The sequence below is a fragment of the Magallana gigas genome, chromosome 3 (genome assembly GCF_963853765.1).
Source record: "Magallana gigas chromosome 3, xbMagGiga1.1, whole genome shotgun sequence".
Taxonomy (NCBI): domain Eukaryota; kingdom Metazoa; phylum Mollusca; class Bivalvia; order Ostreida; family Ostreidae; genus Magallana; species Magallana gigas.
This window is the reverse complement of record NC_088855.1, coordinates 25517829-25539921: the sequence shown is the minus strand read 5'-3', so window position 1 is coordinate 25539921 and position 22093 is coordinate 25517829. Positions and strand designations below refer to the sequence as shown.

At 31.4% G+C, this 22093-nt stretch overlaps 1 protein-coding gene across 1 annotated transcript in view; it reads left to right on the top strand.

Moving 5' to 3' along the window:
- The window catches only part of LOC105319092 (nucleolar complex protein 4 homolog A), a 100776-nt gene that overhangs the window by 40753 nt on the left and 37930 nt on the right, over positions 1 to 22093 (top strand). Inside the window, exons 7-8 of the mRNA XM_066079069.1 lie at positions 8381 to 8492; positions 12225 to 12285. Of these exons, the coding sequence (XP_065935141.1) occupies positions 8381 to 8492; positions 12225 to 12285 (173 nt within the window). The remainder of the gene's footprint in view (positions 1 to 8380; positions 8493 to 12224; positions 12286 to 22093) is intronic.

Below are 22093 nucleotides of genomic sequence, written 5' to 3'. Positions count from 1 at the left end.
GGCGGGGCCAAATATGCAAAAAAAGCCAAATTTTCAAAAATCTTCTTCTCTACTCCCACGCATGTGAGGAAAAAACTGGTTGCATGGTTATGATGTCCATGAAGCCCTCTACCAAAATTGTGAAATTTATGGCCACAGGGTCAGGGGTTCTGGCTCTAGGGTGGGGCCAATATGGCCATATAGTAAAAATGTATTAAATCTTAGAAAATCTTCTTCTTTACTACCATATATGTTTTTTAAAAACTAAATGCATGATTATGATGTCCATGAAGCCCTCTACCTAAATTGTGAAATTCATGACCCCTGGATCAGGGGTTCAGGATCTAGGGTGGGGCCAATATGGCCAAATAGTAAAAATGTATTAAATCTTAGAAAATCTTCTCCTCTACTCCCATATATATTTGTTAAAAACTAAATGCATGATTATGATGTCCATGAGGCCCTCAACCTAAATTGTGAAATTCATGGCCCCTTGGTCAGGGGTTCAGGCTCTAGGGTGGGGCCAATATGGCCATATAATAAAAATGTTATTAAATCTTAGAAAATCTTCTTCTCTACTCCCATATATATTTGTTAAAAACTAAATGCATGATTATGATGTCCATTAAGCCTTCTATCAAAATTGTGAAATTCATGACCCCTGGGTCAGGGGTTCAGGCTCTAGGGTGGGGCCAATATGGCCATATAGTAAAAATGTATTAAATCTTAGAAAATCTTCTTCTCTACTCCCATATATATTTGTTAAAAACTAAATGCATGGTTATGATGTCCATGAGGCTCTCTACCAAAATTGTGAAATTCATGACCCCTTTGTTAGGTGTTCAGGCTCTTGGGTGGGGCCAATATGGCCATATAGTAAAACTGTTTTAAATCTTAAAAAATCTTCTTCTCTACTCCCACACATGTGGGCAAAAAACTGAATACATGGTTATGATGTCCATGAGGGCCTCTACTAAAATTGTGAAATTCATGACCCCTTTATTAGGTGTTCAGGCTCTAGGGTGGGGCCAATATGGCCATATAGTAAAACTTTTTTAAATCTTAAAAAATCTTCTTCTCTACTCCCACACATGTGAGCAAAAAACTGAATACATGGTTATGATGTCCATGAGGGCTTCTACTAAAGTTGTGAAATTCATGACCCTTTCATTAGGTGTTCATGCTCTAGGGTTGGGCCAATATGGCCATATAGTAATACTGTTTTAAATCTTAAAAAATCTTCTTCTCTACTCCCACACATGTGGGCAAAAAACTGAATACATGGTTATGATATCCACAATCTCCTTTACCTAAATAGTGAAATTCATGGCCCCTTGGTCAGGGGTTCATGACATGAAGAGGGGGGGGGGCAATATGGCAATATATTGTTAATGCATATAAATAAATGTGTAAAAATTTTCTTCTATATTCTCACACATCTGTATAAAAAAACTGACTAATAATTATGTTTACCAGGAAGTCCACTACTGAAATTTTAATTTTCATGTCCCCTCAAGGATTGGTTTTGACTCTAGGGCAGGGCCAAAATGGATGTATAGATGTTAATGCATATAACGTTAAAAAATTATCTTCTTTACTCCCACACACCTGAAAGGAAAACTGAATTCATGATTTTGTAGACCAGATCTTTTAGTTTTTCACCAAAATTATAGGTTTCACGGTTCTTTTTGAAATGTGGTCGTCATTACAAATTTATAATTTTTCTACTCCAGTATGAAACCTAATTAATTAGATGCATATATGAGACTCCGTGACAAGTTTGTGTATGGGATATATGCTACTCAGGTGACCGTTAAGGCCAATTGGCCTCTTGTTTTCAATCGGGATCGGTTCAAATTTTATAAATAGCAATTTTTCCAAAATTTCGCATTTTCATTTCAATTTCTTTGTAAAATATCATTGTTTAGTAAATAGTTTATGTGACTATATGTTATTTTTAAAATGTTATCCATAGATTAAAAAGATATTAAAGAATTACAATTTTGATTTTCAGAAATATTTTTTTAATTAAAAAATTAAACACTTGACCAAACGATCTTTAGCATGAATTTATTTATAATTATATTACACATTAATTGACAACAAGTTTTAAGCTCTAATATATTCTGTTTGTCTGCAAAACAGTTTTTCCTATTTCACTGATAAAATACAAAAAAAATTCGTATAAATAACTGAAAGCCGAAATTGATCTCTGTTTTGTGGAATCATGTTTCAAAAAAGATTCTATATCGATCCATAAAATAAAATTTTGGTGTGTCGAGGAACCTTAAATTAAAAAAAATAACATCAGATGCATAAATTTGTAAATGTATTTCTGTTATACATAATTATGTATTTACAGTGAAATTCTGACAATTTTGAGATTTTTTTTTTTTTTGTTACAATTCTAGAATTTTTTTTATTTGTATGTGTTCCAAATCTTTATTATTCAATTCAATTATTTGTCCCATTTGAAATTAGCCTTGCGGGGGTATTAGTCCCATTAGGACAGTTCTAGTTCAATTCAATTATTTGTCCAATTTGAAATTAGCCTTGCGGGGGTATTAGTCCCATCAGGACAGTTCTAGTTAAATGTTAGAAAGTCTTCGTCTCTACTTTAATATATATATTTGGGAAAATCTAAATGCATGGCTATGATGTCCATGAAGCCCTATACCAAAATTGGGAAATTAATGAAACCCATGTGTCAGGAGTTCAAGGGCAAGGAAAATGTATGTAAGCTTAGAAAATATTTTCTTTGTTCCCATATATATTTGAGAAAACTAAATGCATAATTCTGATGTCCATGAAGCCATCTACCTAAATTGTGAAATTCGTGAGCCCTAGTCAGGGATTCAGGTCCAAAGACAGGGCTAATATGGCTTTTTAGTGAAAATGCATTGGGGTGATTTCACCATGCAATGGACACCTTTTGATTTTTCCCTTTGTTCACACATCAAATATTGTCCAAATTAATGAAGTGTTGAACTATTTCACCATGGATCGGACAATATTTACCAAGCATCGGCAGCTATACACTAATACAGTAGAGATTATATATAACAACATATTTTGGTTTTAATGCAAAAATATGAAGGTTAGGAAAAATAAATTTATTCAATTGCTATTCAGATTTCTTTTAATGTAAATCATCAAATCTACATATAGGAATTTAGACTAGTGCTTCTGTATAAAGGAATATTTATCATGAGGGGTTCTTTATTGTGCCAGCTCCTATACAGGAACTTTGGACTAAAAAGACTGTCCGTAAAACTCGAACTTTAAGTGATCTGAGGGAAATGTTTGTGTCAATTTTTTAAAAATATTTATTTTACTTCACATTTAAAGTATATCACAAGGAATGGGCACATAGTCTCCTTATTAGGGTCCCGCAAGGATTTGCGGGTGCCCTATAGTAATCACTCTGTCTGTCCGTCCGTCTGTCACTCTTCCGTCCACAAATTTTCTGGTTTTTTTCTAATAACTTTTTTTATGGTTGCCCAATCAAGTTCAAATTTGGTATGGTAGTTCAGTAGGCAGAAATACATATTGATGCTAAGTTTAGTTCTCTATGTCTTCTGGTTTGGAGCTGGGGTGGTGGGGTAGATTCCTTAATTAATTATGCATAAGAATGAATGGGCAAAGAGAGATAACTGCTGAGAATGTTACCATTGTATACTTGGAAGGCTGTGCAATATTTGTCCTTTGGGATTCATTAACCTTCCACAGGAAGAAAATCCTAAGCTTTATCTTTATCTGTCACATTGAGATTAATTACTGCACTGCCTGTGTCTGCAAATGAACCTTGTTTTGAAGTCAAGGTCAATTTTGAATGATGTGTAGTATTGTGTACATTCTTTGAAATATGGATTTAAAATATAATATTCATACTTTATTTTGGTTAAAATACCATACACAATGATTTATGATAATTTTATTATACCCCCGCAAACGAAGTTTAGGGGGGTATATTGGTTTCACCCTGTCCGTCTGTCCGTCTGTCCGTCTGTCCGTCTGTCTGTCCGTCCGTCTGTCCGTCTGTCCGTCTGTCCGTCTGTCTGTAGACGCAACTTTGTCCCCTCTATAGAATTTTTTATTACTGCATGGAACAGTTTGAAAATTTGTACATATGTTGAACACCATCTGAAGATATGCACCTGCAATTTTTTTTAAGATCAGACAAGATTTAATGATTTTATGACAGTTTTCATTTTCCTTATTCTATATATTGTACACTAATGTTGAAAAGTAAGGGAGGTAATCCTTACAGATTTTATTAATTAATTAATAGAAAACACTCTAAGATATATTTATATAAATACATCCAGATGGAGTTTTTTGTCTTTATGTCTTAATTTATAAAAAAAAAAAAAATATTTTTGATAAGTATTCTATCAACTGACAATGCAAAGTTTTTGTTTGTCAATGATAAATTCTTAGGAGCTAATGAGAACATCAAAGACAAGTGTGGCTGAATTCATTTGTCCCAAGGGAGCCATTATCTGAGCCATGGTTCAGATGGAGCATGTGTTTAGAGGAAATTGATAATCTGTAAAATGGGTGATGGTTTTGGGGCTATTTTAAAACTGTTTCATGTAAACCAAAAGGTCTATCATTATAAGGAAATAAATAATATAATTATTAATAAAGAAGTTAAACTATTTTTAGAGGTTGTTTAAATTTATTTGTCAAGTAATTTGATGAAGTGACCCTATTGGGCATTAATTTAAATGAAATTCAAAATTACTGATATGATTGTAGTGTTTTGGCAAATTTAAAATTGTTTGTAATATTAAATTTTCTTTTTTACATATTTTTACATAGTATGGTAATTATGGTAATGTTTTGGGAGTTTATTAAATTTAACAAGCTCATCAAAGAAAATCATAGTCCTATGGGATCAATTTTCTGATATGGAGTTCAATTGTGCCATAGGAGAAAGTGAGGAAAATTTGAAACAACTAATTGCATCTGTCAAGACTCTTATTAGAAAGATATTGAAAGTTTTATCAACAGAAGAGCATTGCATTTCTATTCACTGCAAAGGGAGGGGTTATTGTCATTTTGTTGGTTTTTCTTTAAATCAATTAAATTAAAAAAATATATCATCAAATACATACATTTGTAAATGTATTACTGTTATAGATATGTATTTACAGTGAAATTCTGACAATTTTGATTTTAATTTTTCTTTGTTAACTATTTTTTTTTTTTTTACAATTCTAGAATTTTTTTTTGGTATGTGTTCCAAACCTTAATTATTATTCAATTCAATTATTTGTCCCATTTGAAATTAGCCTAGCGGGGGTATTAGTCCCATTAGGACAGTTCTAGTTGAATTCTAAAATCAAGATATATATTAAGATATCCTTTTTCATTGTTTTGTTTTTTAATTATTTATTTTATTTTTTCTGCCTTAATGCTGTTAATTTTAACAGGTAATCAGATGATAACCCATATTCTGTCATTTCTGAAAGAAAAAAAATCTTATTGTAAATTTAAAAGAAAAGGATTAATCCCCTGGGATTAATTATCTTGCCTGCTGCAGAAAATTTAGAGGCTTATCTCTATCTGTCATATGAAGATTAATAAACACCTTTGTCTGCAACTGGTGTTTGTTTTGAAGTTGAGGTCAACCTTGGGTGATACAATGTATTTGCATTCACTGAAGGATTGCATTTTATAAAACACCTGATTAAATCTTTTTTAAATACACATTTAATTTAGTTTTTTTTATAAGACATGAGGTTATCCCTGTTTTATGCAGATACAAGGTTACTATTTAGAGTTTTTGGACATTCGGGATTTATCTTGAAATTTTTAAAAATACAGTTGTTTCTTATAATTTTCATATTTATTTTTTTTACCACCTTATATATATTGCAGTTCTTTACATCTTATGCCGGGCATTTTTTTTTCATCATTGTTAATATAAAGAGGATGGAATTCATTTAAAGTTTTTTTCTCTTCTCTATATTAATTGTCATAGCGGGGCCCTTCCTGACTGGTCAGGAAACTAGTTATTAAATGGAATCATGCACTGAAAACTGTCTGATGCATGGTTAATTTGTGTCCGATCCATGGTGAAATGAACATACGGAGCAAAAATGACCTTGACATTCATTGTTCAAATTTCTTGGACTTATTTTAATCAAATTTTGTTTCAAAACTTACCTCTTTCTAATTATTTTAAGTAGAAAGTGCATTTTCACTAATTCACAATCAAATGCACAACATTCAAATAAAGCTTTAGTGTAAAATCTTCATAACTAAATTTTCAATGAGGGCATATTTGACGTTATATTATGATGCCTATATTGCTATTTCTTTGACAATGTGACTGTCATATTCTTGATAATAATAAAGTTCATTAGTTCTAATTAAGGAATATACGAAACAACACACGTGCGCATGCACATTTATTTGTATATTTATAACCAAAGTTGTCTGATCCAAGGTAAGTGTCTGATGCATGGTTAACTCACCCTAAATCTTAGAAAATCTTCTTTTTCACTGCCACAGTAGTGGGAGATAAACTGAATTCTTGGTTATGAGGGCCATTATGGCCATATAGTGAAAATGTATTTATTCTTAGAAAATCTTTTCCCATTCCATAGTAGTGGGAGATAAACTGTATGCATGATCATGATATTTATGAAGCCTTCTCCCTAAATTCATGACCCTTGGGACGTGATCAGTACCCATGGGTAGGGCAATATGGCTACATAGTGAAACTGTATTGATTTAATAATATTTTCTTCTGTACTATCACAATCATTGGAGATAAACTAACTATTATTATTTTGTTCATGATGTCCTGCTATTCAATTGTGAAATTCACTGCTCATGGGGCAGAAGTGGAGGCACTTTTTATTTTGGGAAGGGGGAAGACAAACATGACTGTATAGTGAACATGCATTTTTGTAAGGGTAATTGCTGTTTGTCGTCCATTAACAATTTTAACTTCATCTTGAAAACTATAAGGTAAATTGTAACTTCGCAGTATTGAACTAAATAAACAGCCTACTCCGGATATATTGAAATTCAGGGGACCATGCAAATTATTTCAATATATCCGTATTTCAATATAAGCGAAATTGACTGACGTGAAGCCGCCATTTTTGAAAGTTCAATCCCGATGTAAGCATAGAAAACCAAACCCGAACAAATTATTAGATCATCATTTATCTATTACAATAAACGGATTACATGGAACATTAGTCCTTGAAAGTTTTATTAAAATTATATCCGAAAGTTTTGTAAGTTTCGTTTTGTTACTATCTTAAACCTCATCATAATCTCGGATCGCATTCTTTTACGTTTTAGAAAAACGTTAGAGAAAAATCACCACACTCAAACGCTTCAAATATTGCTGAACGCTGCTTGTATATCATCGTAAGTGTACACGCGATAATCTCAAAATCCTTAGCTATTTCGAATTTAGGCTTTGTTCTTTCATCAATAGCCATGGCTAGTTTGTATTTAGCGTCCGGATGTAAGGTATTTCTTTTCCGTGGGGTTTCCATATTACGTCAAGCCTCAATACATCCGTATTCGTAAAAACAAAAAATTAAACAGTGAATAAATTTTACTTTTTAATAAAGTATAAAAACACACATGAAGAGAACTTATCAATTCACACCTTTGTATATCAACCGGTCAGTCTGGCATAATTACTGTCACCAACCGTGACGACAGCCGCCAGGGAGAACTTCAATATAACCGTTATAAAAACAACTGATTATCACCTTTGGGGACCGATCAATGGCTTCAATATAAGCGATATTTCAAAATAGCCGATTTCATTATATCCGTGAAATCAATGCAAAGAATATGAGAGGCAAAAACTGGGGATTTATTTCTATTTCAAAATAAGCGGAATTTCAAAATAAGCGAGTTCAATATAAGTGGAGTAAGCTGTATGTTGTATTTTGGGAAATCTTCGTTATTTTCCTGTGCATCAAATACATAAAAAATTAAGCTGTATGCATGCTGTGTGCATTATAAATGAAACTGAATGTTATAAGAGATAGACCATTAAAGGCCTGTATGTTTCTTTAAAGTTCAAATTTTTGGTATAGATAATTTGAAATTCTGTTGACTCTTGAAACCCACCCACCCCCACCCCCATTTTCAGGAATAAATGTTTTTCAATCATCAAATGATAAAAGCAGGGATAACAGTCAGAGGAATCTCAGATTAGGATTTAAATTTCAAATATTAAAATGCAAACATGAAACTCTCTGACATGTTAATCTAAGGGCTATGGTACTCAGGTGACCATCAAGGCCTGTGGGCCTCTTGTTCTTTCTAGATTTGATGTGGATTTTTCAACATGCCTGAACATATACAAACATATTATCAAATTATATTTTAGAATATTGTTTTCTCATGTATTAAGCTACCAAACTGTGTGTACAAGAAAGTATTGACCATTCTTCATGATAAAGTGATGCCAAACCTGACAAATCCGCTGTATCTGAGTGATTTCCTTACAGCTTCATATGACATTGGTAAGTAGAATGAGAAGAGAAAACAAAGTTTTTCTGTCTCTTTGAATTCATTTTAATAACTTAATCAGGTTAGACTTAACAAAATTATCAGATCTGTAATGAAACATAAAAAAGCATTAAATTGGTATGATTTTTACATTGATTCATAATTTTACTTTGCTTACCTGTTAACCTTTCAAAGCTACTATGTCCCCCTTACCAACTTGACTAGAAGGGATTTTGCATAAATTCTCTGGTGAAAAGTTTTAAAATTAATGCAAACATACAAAAAGGACAAGAGCGTACAAGGCCTGACAAATCCCACGTACCCAGGATTTTGAAATGGCATATGAACATATAAAAAATCTTTATATTTGAAACTGTGCATCAGTACATGTATAACATAGAACTGCATTCTCTGACAAATACATGATATATACAATAATACATGCACTTGCTGGTTATCTCGTTTGTTTTATTCGATGCTTTCTAAGCATTACAAATGCTTTCTAAGCATTACAGCATGATCTCATATCTGTGCTATCCCTGTTTTTATCCGACATTGTGTGTACAGATTATACACATTACTTTATTGTTGTCATGATATAAATGGTATTAGATATTTTTTTCATAATTATCCAATTAAAAAAAGCAAAACATCTTTTACTTAAAAGCAAATGAATTAAAAATAAAATGCCGTCTATACGATTTGAACACCCTCTCCATGGAGAAGGATGGACCACAAGCCTCTGCTTATCACAGTGAGCTACGTTGACACATTAGAGTACGTGTGAATAAATTAGACTGTTTGAAAATATTTAATAAAGTAAAACGTTTTTGGTGAAAATCACAAATTTGACTCATGATGGGTCTAGACTCCATTTTAATAAACCAATTATAAAATTCAATATAAACTTATTCTTTAAATAAAAGTACTTTTAGGATGGAGTCAGGATCCATTCATACCTAATTTTGCAATTAAGAACTTACAGTAAATGGTCCAAGATTTAGGCAAAAAAATGGTGTGCAGCTTAATTTTGAAACATATACCTGTCGTGTTAATAGAATGAAATCACAATATTGACTTCCATCGTGAAATTTATAATGAAAACAATGCATATAAGTAAAAAATTAATATTCTAACTTGAATTGAAATTCTTTCGTCTTCATTGCTCCAAGTGGGGGATATACAACGCCTTGTACGCCCCTGTTCTTTTTTAGATAACTTCTTTTACAATCCCAATGTATTTGCAATCAGTCTAAATTTAATTACTTGTATGACTGCCGGTTTGCAACTACAGCTAGTGTTGCTGTCTTCAAAATATTAATATTTTGTTTTCTTGGTACAATACACAGAGCAAATTTTGTTATTTCTTATATTTTGTCTTACTCTTCAATATTGAAAAAGAATTATCTCTAGACCATCACTGCTAACAAAAAAAAAACATGAAAAATTAATTTTGCTTATTTTGAATTGGCATTAAACCCCATTTACAGTATTTTTCAGATGTTAGGACAATATATTTTTTTCTCCGATGCACTGGCCTTGTCTTATCATTACGATAGTCTTGTCTAAGGATATTTGAAAAAAAAATGGAGGAGGTCATTGCTTTTATGCGCTTTGATATAACAGTTGGGTTACCCTTTTTAAATCCTTTTGTTACATTAATTGTTGGTGTTGTTTACAAGTACATTCAATGATATCAATATATTCAGGTTATTTTTTATTTCCTAAAAAGGAATATGGTTTCATTCTGTACACATAGGAAACGATCATTACTTCGTAAAGATAAAACAAAAAAAATGAAATTGTCTGGAATAGACTGCATCGGGAAGGTGTGCTGGAGATTGCAACTCCCGGTGGTATTAGAATATAATATGTATGCAGTAAACATTTATGTTTATTATTGATATGATATTAATTTTTTAAAAAAGGATAAAAGAATGATAGGTACAAGTTATATTAATCATCTGGCATAGTATTGCAATAAATCAGATTTTTAACTATCATTACTATGATCATTTTCTATAAGCAATAATTATAAAGCACTATTATGAACAACAAACAGTTTAAAAGAACTATAGTTAATAATTATAAAGCACTATTATGAACAACAAACAGTTTAAAAGAACTATAGTTGAACTTATAAGAATTGGTAAATTACAATGACAGATAGGGTAACTAATGTTTAAAAAACAAGTACAACCGTGTTTAGAAAATGTGTGTGTCAAATGTATCAATTGCTTCTTCTTTATAATTTCTGTTTATAAATGCTATGTTTCCTGTTAGTTTGAATTACTCTGGTGATGTGTGTATACAGATATGTGAAACCCATGATTTTGACCAAAAGATTTTGACACTGTCTGCAGGCACTGTTTTATATAGTGAGGTCAGATCTACACTGTTACACTTTATTGATTTGCCTAGCAAGACAAAATCCTAACGAAATACAGGTACAAAACAATATACACAATTTTTCATGATTTTTCAGCTTTTTAGACCTCCCAGCTAATTCCTTGCATAGGGTTGACCTTCCGTACCGCGTGCATGTTGCACTAACACATGTCAGAAACTTACCGGTGTATAGTTTACAATGTCCCATTCACCTACTTTTCGTGTTATTTTACCTCCCGTCTGTAACTTACACTGTGTAGAGTCAACACAACAGTCAGAGCCGCAGGTTTCGCATTTTACTTCTGATTCTCATGTACCTAACATATGGGGCCTACATATTGCATATCAATTTCAACAAAAGACACCCCTCTAACTCTAAAAATATTGAAGGGTACTTTATCCAAAACTGTCCCTTGCTACCTTTAGGTGTTGAAAGCAGGTTAAGGTTTTGGGGGGCAGGTGCCCTTTGATGGCAATATCTAAGTTACTACTGGTCCTCACCAAACTTGCATGGATGGTGTGTCTTATGATACTTATGCACGTGACAGGCTTAAATGCTGAATCTGAGCCATAGTTTTAGGATGCTGGATGAGGTGAAGGTTTTTGGAGCTGTCACATGTTTATGTAAATAATAGTACTTATTCAAACTTGCATGGTTGTTTAAATATGTAAATGAATCGCAGAGGTAGCTTCAGATGCTGAGAGTGATCTTGGTTATCTAGATGCTAAGGTGTTCGAAAAAAAAAACACAGACTCAGTATGTAAAAATTTAAAACACTAAATGGCTGCTTGACATGTGAATTGTCATTTCATTCCAGTCATGTTTTTTATCATAATGTTGCAAGTGTCTTAATTCCTGCATTTAATTTGTTTACTCATACATGTATTAGCATTAACAATTATTTTTTTTAAAATACAGCAGTTGTTATTGATAAAATATGGACAGTTAAATAGAAAGCATCCATCATTTTCTATAATAGAAAATTACTTGACTTATGATTTTTTTCTTAGCAGAGGGTATCATTTGTGAGCTTGCTCACAGTATCTTGGATGGATTTTGATTTATTCAAGATATGTAGCTGCTTTTGAACCCAAAATCACATTAAAACCCTCATTTTTTATTGAAATAAGCATGTCAAAAATCACAAGTTGGGGGTGCGTGTTATTGGGAAAACAGATTTGTGTGTGGGAATTTAGTCTCTCATGGGAGATTTTGAATATTTAAGCAATTTCATGGTAGTCTCTTGGGAGATAAAGGAGGGTTAACAGGTATGACTTTGTAAGTTCATGTTCTGCACAATTGTTGTTGTTGACTGTTTCAAGTGTACTGTAGTAATGTTGTGTATTTGTTTTGGCAGGGGGTGCCATTAGCCTGTTGGCTTTGAATAGTCTATTTCTACTGGTACACAAACACAATTTGTGAGTATTAACCATGTGACAAATTATCATGTACAAGTATTGCATTTATATAAGAATTATGATAGATGAAATTTGATATTCAATTATCATTTTTAGCTGTAGGTCACCTGAGTCACTCAGGTGACCTCTTGCTATCTGTTTTTGTCCTTCGTCGGTTGTAAACTTTTGAACATTTTAGCTTCTCCTCTAGAACCACTGAACCAATTTCAACCAAAGAAGAAAGTACATATATCATCTTGAACATGTCTGTATATAAAGTACCAGCTACACACTTTTATCCTGTTTTCAAAAAAGATAAATGACATTTTGTCATGTTTCCAAGATGTAGTAGAAAATGATGAAAAAATGGCACATTTGCTCATTGTGTTTTCAACAGTAAAATGTCTCAGCAGCCATCCCTCACAACGAAATTAATATATTTTGTGTAACATCACATGATTAAGTTATAATGTGAATTTCATCGTGGGGGACGGCTGCAGACATGTTCTTCTATTTAAAAAAATATTGTATCTGCGGTATTATGCATTCTTTTCATCCAGCCTTCGGCATATCGGAGTATCAAGTAGCATTATTTCCTGGCTATTATGCTCGGGATCGCCCTTCAAAAAAAGCTAAAAACCTACCTGGAAGTTACGTCACATACCGTATAAATAGTGCTTCCATTGTGATAAACACTCATATTTTTTCTGGCGACATCGGGACATGAGCCCTTGTCGGTTATATGGTCATTGCGATGTTAATAAATTTTTTAAGACGTGGTCTTAGTTGCAAGGTTTGTAAAGCCTTTGAAAACGAATTAAATCTACCAATGACGAAGTCTTGGTTTGAAAGGATTGATAATCCGTGCATTTCGTTTTACACATGGTTCATGTGGTTTTACAACTCAAGTTGTACAATACACGTTGTGTATTTGTTGAATGCACGATTAGAACACGCTGTGTTCAGAATTTTGTCGTGAATATATTTTACCGCAAGTTTTACAGTACACGTTGTGTATTGGTTGATAGTAAGTTTATAAAACACGTTGTGTTCAGAACTTGGACTATTATATAAAAGATTTTACACCGCAAGTTGAATAATATACACGCTGTGTATAAATTAAATAGTACAGTACAATTAGAACACGCTGTGTTCAGATTTTTCTTATGGTTTTATTGATCTCAATATCGGGGATATAAATGAGACAAGAGATGGAATTTCTCTTAACTGCTGAATGATACTGGAGATAATTGGTTTACGACCCACAATTTACAAAATGTAATGCTCATAGTAAAATGACCAAAGGTCTGAAGTTTGAACAAAATAACAGTCAGGTTAATAATACAACTGTACTAAATCATGTAGGTGAAAGAAGATGTCAATTTAGAACATCTGAACAGGCTGATGCAATATTTTACATGAAATTAATGTTGGTTTATTGATCATGATAAAAAAGAAGTATTTAAGGCATCAGTTTGCACATGGTTGAAATAAGTACAGCTGATGATATCATGAGTAATATTATTTGGTGTCATTGAAGACCAAACAAGAAATTGCACGAATGAACAGGAATTTATTTTGCTTCTCAGAGCAATACATTGGCTGTGAAATGTTTAAATTCTGGGATGAGAAGCTCACGTATACGTATGTTTTCTATACCACATAATATATGGTGTTTTCAAGTTATTGTCACAGAAAAGATGATTGTCTACATTACATTTATTTATATTACATTGTACAGTCGAAGTTGTGCATGTTGTGAAGTTTGGAAAAAAGAAGCTTAAAATCTTGGAGAATCGTGAATTTTTTGAAAGACGTACGAACTGATTCATAAAATATTAGAGAATTAAATTGATCAATGTTTGGAATGGGTGCAAAAGACAATCCATGCAGTGTTTTGAATTGTATCAATTGTTTGTGCAGTTTTATTCAGATATAAAGTTTGAGTTAAGAGTTATAAAGTTTGACTGAAGTGACAGTGAATGTTGAAAACAGGAGTACCAGTATTGATTAAAAAATTTGAATGAAAGCCATATATATGTCTAAGTTAGTAATAGAGAAAAATCAAACAAACATTAGGATACTTGACTTGAAAAGTACTTTTAAAATAAGTACATGTACCGGTAATTAATGTACATGTATTCAGTCAAATAATTAATGGTTTTACTATTTAATTGTTTTTTGCATCCATAATTATTACAAAAGTCATAAACCTGCACATCATTATATGATTAATGAGGATGATTTGAGGAACAAAGAACCAAACATTTATTGACTTAGATGATTTGATTTCAGACACCATACATGAATTTATTTTAAGCTAATTTAAATGAAGACTTCATGGAAACTAAGGCTTGATAAGTATTGTTATGACACTGTATGATATAAAGAAATGAAGTTGTTTGATACATTGCTGAAATCCTGAGATATAATATCAAAAGAAAAGGTTCAGAGTGAAAGAGGATCAATGTGGTCAGAATGAAAATCCAGAAATAATACAATGTTCACTATAACCCTATTTGTTATAAAAATAAACATTGAAATTATTACCAAAGTATGGTACATGCTCAATTAGATTGAAAGGAAAGAGTACAGTATATATTAAAGAAAGAGACTATATGTGACCATCTTTTATTTCTATCCTAAGAATTTGGTGAATTAAACTTTTACCGTATGTCAAGCAATTTTATACCAAGACAAATTGTCAATGGAGATCAGTTGTTTTACAGCCTTCCTCTTTAGGGAAAAATCCAGTGATAAGGATTATAAATGTAAAAATACATTTGTAATAGAATATTGCAATGGACGAGATATAATTGAATGGTAAATTGGCAATATACAGTTATAAGTTATTGAATAGAGTATTGAATATACGATATGAAACATGAGATTATGTTTGATTATATATTTAGAGACACTGAAATTTGATTTTTTGAGATTCTCTTTATACAAGATGGGTTACATGAGTAACTCTAATTTGGAATTACGATACACTAGCTAGCACCATGTTTACAATGTTCATATTGAGAAAAAGCAAAGAACAAACTGATTTCATACATTTATTATATACTTACCATATATGTATTAGTTGATGCATTGGAATGGTTTCCAGTATATGTGAATAATTATTGATTATTTCTTCAGAACTTATCATCAGAGCTGAAGTCTTCATGAAAAGACAAATGTTGCATGTATTTACTTGCTAATGGTGTTTAGTATATATGATACTACAAATTTAAAACAGATTTAAGAACGTTTCTGGTACATAATATTCAGAATTCGAATCAGAATAGATTAGAAAATATTAACTTTACAGATATATGTGTTAAGACATTGTGTGAACATTAAGGCTATGTAGTAGCTGCAACAGAAAATTAAAATGATTCGAAAAACTGTTAAATATTAAAGATGATTGAATTTCTTTTGCAAAAGATTGAGAAAGTTCTTTTTCTGTATTTTCTAATTGTGTCATATTGATTGAATATATGAATTAACAGGATTTATACTTTCGCTTACTTCATATTAATATGAAATTTGATTATAATAAGTTATTTCAAGATAGTGATTGTGTTTAATCATATCACTCGATCAAAGGACAAAGATATTATGGTACAATATTTACTATTGAAGAAATGTTTACTCATATTTAGCTGCTGGCATATATGTAAATAATGTTACCATAGATATAACAAATCTGATCATTCATAAATTCCAAGAACGATTACAGGGAACACATTTGTTCCTGTTTTATTTTTTGTCTCTTTGCCAGTGGGTGTATTAATGAAGACTAGACGAATTCCAATGCCCTACATTGTCTCTCTATAAACAAAGCTTTGTCTGGGCAAGTTTTAATTGGGACAAAACTGTTTACAATCTAAGAAAATAACATGGGGCAAAAATAGTCCTGTTTAAAGTTCCCAATTGTTGGTCTTATTGTGATTACATGAATATAGATATATTGACGACCAAAAAATGACATTACAAAGAACTTAATATTAGATTTCATATCTTGTCATGAATTGTTAATACACAAAAAATTAATGTCATACAATGTTCCCACTTTATAGGGAAAAGTTATATATACTCCATGAATATACATGTATATGTAAATAATAGATTGTTTATAATGATCCATATATTAGATTTATGGAAAATGAAATATGAATTCCATATTCTTTAAGAGAAAACAGTACCTAGCTAGAGGTTAAAATCATTACATAGGTCATTTATATTAACTTATTTCATATTGAAGATATAATTATCAAATTTAGAAAAGATTGCAAGTTTTGAAATTAGTTTTCTTAAAACTAATTAATTCATGCAGAGTTTGGTTGTACAGTGTATTAATATATCAAAATGGATGTGTTATGAAAGATTAGCATTTTGATTTTTGTATAAATACCACATACCAGGAAAGTCATAGATATTGATTTAAGAATTTTCAAAGGAAGGAACGTTGATGTTCCAAGACATCAGACAAGATTATACCTGACATCCTTCTGTACACAAGTGAATACTATTGCTTTTACTGATAATATCTAAGTTTCAAAGAAAACTTAACTGATCCTAATATATAGCTATATGAGCTAGACAAAATAGGACATACATGTATATATAAATATGATTTTAGTTTATAAAAGAATGATTGACATATAAGTAATTAATGAAGAGTAAATATTTTTCTGATCAGAGGGTCATTGTACCCTAGTTATGTTGCAAAACTTAATCATACATGAATATAATACTTTATATTCAAGGAAGAAAACATTTGTTTTCTACATTACATTGGAAGCTAGAAGATCATACATTTAATTACATTATAGCTGTATTATATGTGTATATGTACCCAATATATCAGACAGTAAAATCTGACATTTCAATGAATGCAATTCATTCTTCTTTCTATTAACATCTTACAGACAGAAAATTAGATATAGTTTGGATTTTACAAACAATGTATTTTATCATATCACAGAGAAATTAGACAGAATGGTTTTAAAACATTATTTTCTGAGAAAACATTAATCATGCAGCCACAATATGGACAATTATTATAGAAATTGGTGGGGAAAATAATGGGTACATTTGATGTGTTTTGTGGCTAAGATGATAAAGCAATTTTGTGTTTCCACATGATGAAACCAAAGTTGATTTATTAAAATGGTCTATGTTTATTTAAATCATTGATTGAGAATCTTCTCTATTTGGAAGGATTTTTATTTATTGTCAAATACTTTGAAGATGCTACTTGATACTCCGATATGCCGAAGGCTGGATGAAAAGAATGTCCCCTTCATCCAAGCATTCCCCCGGATGTGATGGATGAGGGGCATTCTTGGAAGACAGCCTGAGGCTGAGGAGTATCAAGGTTCCCTCCCTGTATGGGTTTTGAGAATTGTTTATCCCACCTCAAATAAAAATACATATTTGACAATAAATCTGCTTTAAAATTATGAGTGTTTATCACAATGGAAGCACTATTTATACGGTATGTGACGTCACTTCCAGGTAGGTTTTTAGCTTTTTTTGAAGGGCGATCCCGAGCATAATAGCCAGGAAATAATGCTACTTGATACTCCTCAGCCTCAGGCTGTCCTCCAAGAATGCCCCTCATCTATCACATCCGGGGGAATGCTTGGATGAGGGGGACATTTTTTGCCCCCAAAATTAAAGTTTTGTAAAAAGCTCTAAAAATAAGGTGGAAGATAGTTGAAGTCATATTGAAAAGAAGTTTGTAAAAGGTTATCACCACAGTGACGTCATGATGTAGAAATGACGTCATGAAGATTGTCTTATTTTGATAAATTGATGTTTTGTAGCAAAATATGGGTGTTTTCCGGTGGTTTTTCGACTGGGAAACATCGAGCGCTGGCTTGCTCAAGTACCATATTTATGTATAATGTGTAAAATTATATGAAGAAAAATATATGTTATAATCATACTTGAGCAGACTTGCTCTCTATACTTCCGAATGCAAAATATAAAGAAAAAATGAGAATATTTTCATTTGTTTGCAAAATTGGGGGAATTTTGTCATTTAGGTGACGTTATAGATAAATAGCGAATGAGCAGTGCAGACTAAAATCAAGATCAAAGTGAGAGGCATCTGATGATTTTTATACGATACTATTTAAAAACTGATTAAATTTGGGGGCAAATATTTGATCATACCAAATATAGTCCCTTGGCATGGAAATTGATTATTTGAAGAAATCAAACAAATATTTATTGTTTGAACTATTATGTAATTATGATATTAATACGTACAGTATGAAGTTGAACAAATGTAGTGACTATAAAAGTAATATCGAAGTCAAAAGTTTAAAATTTTGCTTTACTGGTGGCTTCAAATACTAGTACATAATGAACACAACAACAGATGTTACAAAATTTTGGAGTAATCAAATTATAATGCAAATAAAAAAAAATATTAGTAATATTTTCTTTCCCAAACTGTGCATACAAATAGACATATTATTAAATGTCTCCTTCAAAATTATAAAAAAAAAAAAAAAAAAAAGGAGGGGGTCACATCTAAAAAAAATTTAGATATAGCATGAATATATCATAATACACAAACTATCTAGATGAAAATTAGGAAGCTAAAGTAACAGTACTCTAAAACTTTTGAGTTATGAAAATTGTTCATTTCCTTCCTGAAAACATTCTGCCACAAAATAGAGTCCTTACTAAACTCTGTAAAAATGTTTTTTTTTAAAACAATTTTATTCAAAAAAAAATTTGGCATTTTAAAATATAAATATATTCTACTAGAATTAATATGTGATGCAGAATTTTCAGACTAGATGTGACCCAAAATGGCTACCCAAAACCTAAGGACTGAACCTCTTTTAATACTAAATAATTTCTATTTGAATAGCAAAAAAAAATATCTACATTTAACTCCTAAGATATTTCTAACTTAACATTTTTTAATTAACATTTAAATTTTTTTAGGGATTTGGTGAGTCAATTTGTTATGAACTGTTACGTAATTAGTTATGTGATTAAAACCAATAATTTTATTGTATTTGAAAGTAGTTGACTAATGTATTTGTATTTATATTTGTTTTTAAAAAGTAAGTATAATTGATACCAATTTCTAAATGAATGGTCGATGAACAAATTGGGAGGATTTCTGAAAATTAAAAAAAAAATCACACTTCCTTTTGATATTTTTGGGAGTTGATTTTAATCAACTCTCCTATGCAGTTACTCAGACAAACCGAAAGTGAAACAGTGTTTGGACCTCAGCACAAATCCTCGCTGCTGACAAGACTTAGTTCTTGAAAAAAATTGATAAATTCGATGTAATGTATGCTAAAGCATTGTTTTTCAAGGAAACTTATTTCTAAATACCTTGAAAATAGTCAGATTTTAAATGGTACGAACAATTTCGATATGTTTTGTAGTCGTATGTATTCCTACTCCAGAGTTCAATATAGTCTCGTTCAACTCGACGCTCGGCTGTCTCCGTAAATCTCCGAGAGTCTCTCTTGCTTGTCGGAGATTTACAGTGTCAGCCGAGCGTTTGGTTGAACGTGACTAGAGTAGAATATTGCTTGGATCCACACAATTTTCGAGAAATAATTTCTATTACTGATACATAGTTTGATTGAATTAATTTTATCTTTAAATATTATTTAACATGATTCATATGGGGGTTTCTCGACATTCTTGTCGAAAATATTATAAAAATGTGCATAGCTCAAATACAAATTAGAAACTGCATGTACTTGTCATGCAAAATAACTTATCATTGATTTTAAAATAAATAAACATCGACAAAATCAACTCCCGTCAGTTCTTCAGTACTTTGATTATTATTTTAGTTGACTGCATAATATCCATATTAAATTTTATTTTTGTTAATTTGACAGCTTAACTGAATTTTTATAAACACTAATCCCCAGCAAAACAATGAGAATCAAAGTATAGAAGAACTGAAAGCTGGGCTCTTTTGGTGTGTCTTTATGCATAGTGTGTAGTAAAGACTGAAAATCTCTCTCTCTCTCTCTCTCTCTCTCTCTCTCTCTCTCATATGCTTTTAATGTCGGCAAAGCGTCAGCGACCAAATTTTGTAAGCGGCTATTAACAAAAATATGTCTGTTTAGTAGAAAAAGTTCAACAGTTGCTGCCTTGAATTTTGCAACAAGCGTTATATATTCAATCCCCATTTCTCCTTCGCACAGCAGAGTAGTTCATGGAAATTCATGCGCATTGTATGTGTCCAAAATGCATAGTCTTGTTTTTAAAACACGTTATTAATAAGAAAACTAAAAAAGATAGACAATTCTCTCAAAATTAAAAAAAGAAACAAAATGCCAACACTTTTGACAAAACTCTTTGTGTAACTATTTGGTATAGGGTAGAATGGGGTAATTTCGACCACTTTTACTGATACGTAACTTTTAGTTTCAAATTTTGTACGATATTCCCATTAGCTTGTTTGAAATCATTAAGGATAGTTCGGATTACTTTTCTGTCACGTATTTTTCTACTTCCGAGTAAAAACTGTCACTGTATACAGGAATATGAAGAAAGTAAATAAACATGTCACGCGGGTTAATTTCGACCGGTCTCGGGGTAATTTCGACCACATGAATGATCAAATTCGACCACTCACTTTTTTTGTCAACTACGTTATCAGAAAAAAAAAACGTTAAAGCGATTAAGTAAACTGTAATCACGGTAATTTGGATCTGAAAAATGGAACAATCCCCGCCATCCCTTCCTCTACAGTGGATTAATCCAGGTCGAACCTATGCATCAGCGCAGTAAACTTGCAAAAAGAATAGATGATCTATCAGTACTTTTAAAATCGAAATGTCTGAGACAGATCTACTCCTAAAATTGAGAAACAATATATTTGAAAGAATTAAGTTGTTTCATTTTATTACCTACTATAGCTGATGCTTATTTGTTTTATAGATTTATTCAAGGAATAAGGAGTTATTCTTTGTCAGTATAACAAATTTTAAAATATATAATTTTGGTCAGAGCGTGGTCAAATCCAATCAAGCCCGAAGGGATCATTTTATGATTGATTTGATCAGACATGTAATTGGATAGAAAATATGCTTAGATTGCTCACTCTTTTCTTAGTTGTTCCGTGCAATAATTAAAATATTCTACCGATCGTCGCCGACATTGTTCGTTTGAATTGTGTGTCTAATGTATTTCTTGAAATAAAAAAAAACCACAAAGCAAAATTTGCTTGCGAAAATATGCTATAAATACACATCGCCAAATCCTTAAAATCCAAACTTTATTTTATCTCCTTAGAATAAACACTGAACACCGCTGATTTTAGTTTTATAATTTCGCGTTTAATGAAAACTGTTCTTGACAATCCCTCAAGATATTTTTAACGTTATTACTGGCGGGCAATTTTATATCCACCGTCGCATCCATTGTCGCTCAATAAAGATAGCTTGACTCCTCTTCATCTTTCCTTCAGTTATTTTGTGACTGTCAAATTCTTAATAATGATACAGTTCTTTAGTTCTAATTTGGGAATATGCAAAACAACACATGGACGCGTGTTTATTTAGGCATAAAGTTTTAACCAAAGTTGTCCGATCCATTTCATAATTTGAATGGTATGCATGAATGTGAATTAATAGAAAAAAAACATCATCTACTCAAAAATATAAGAAAGAAATGTTTTAAAACATATTTTTATTAGAATTAGTTAAGGAAATTTGATCTATATTGTATGAACTCCAAGATCATTTCAGCAGCATATATTTATTTCACCATCGATCGGACACAAATTAACCATGTATTAAACAGTTTTATATGCATGATTTATCTCATCATTAACATG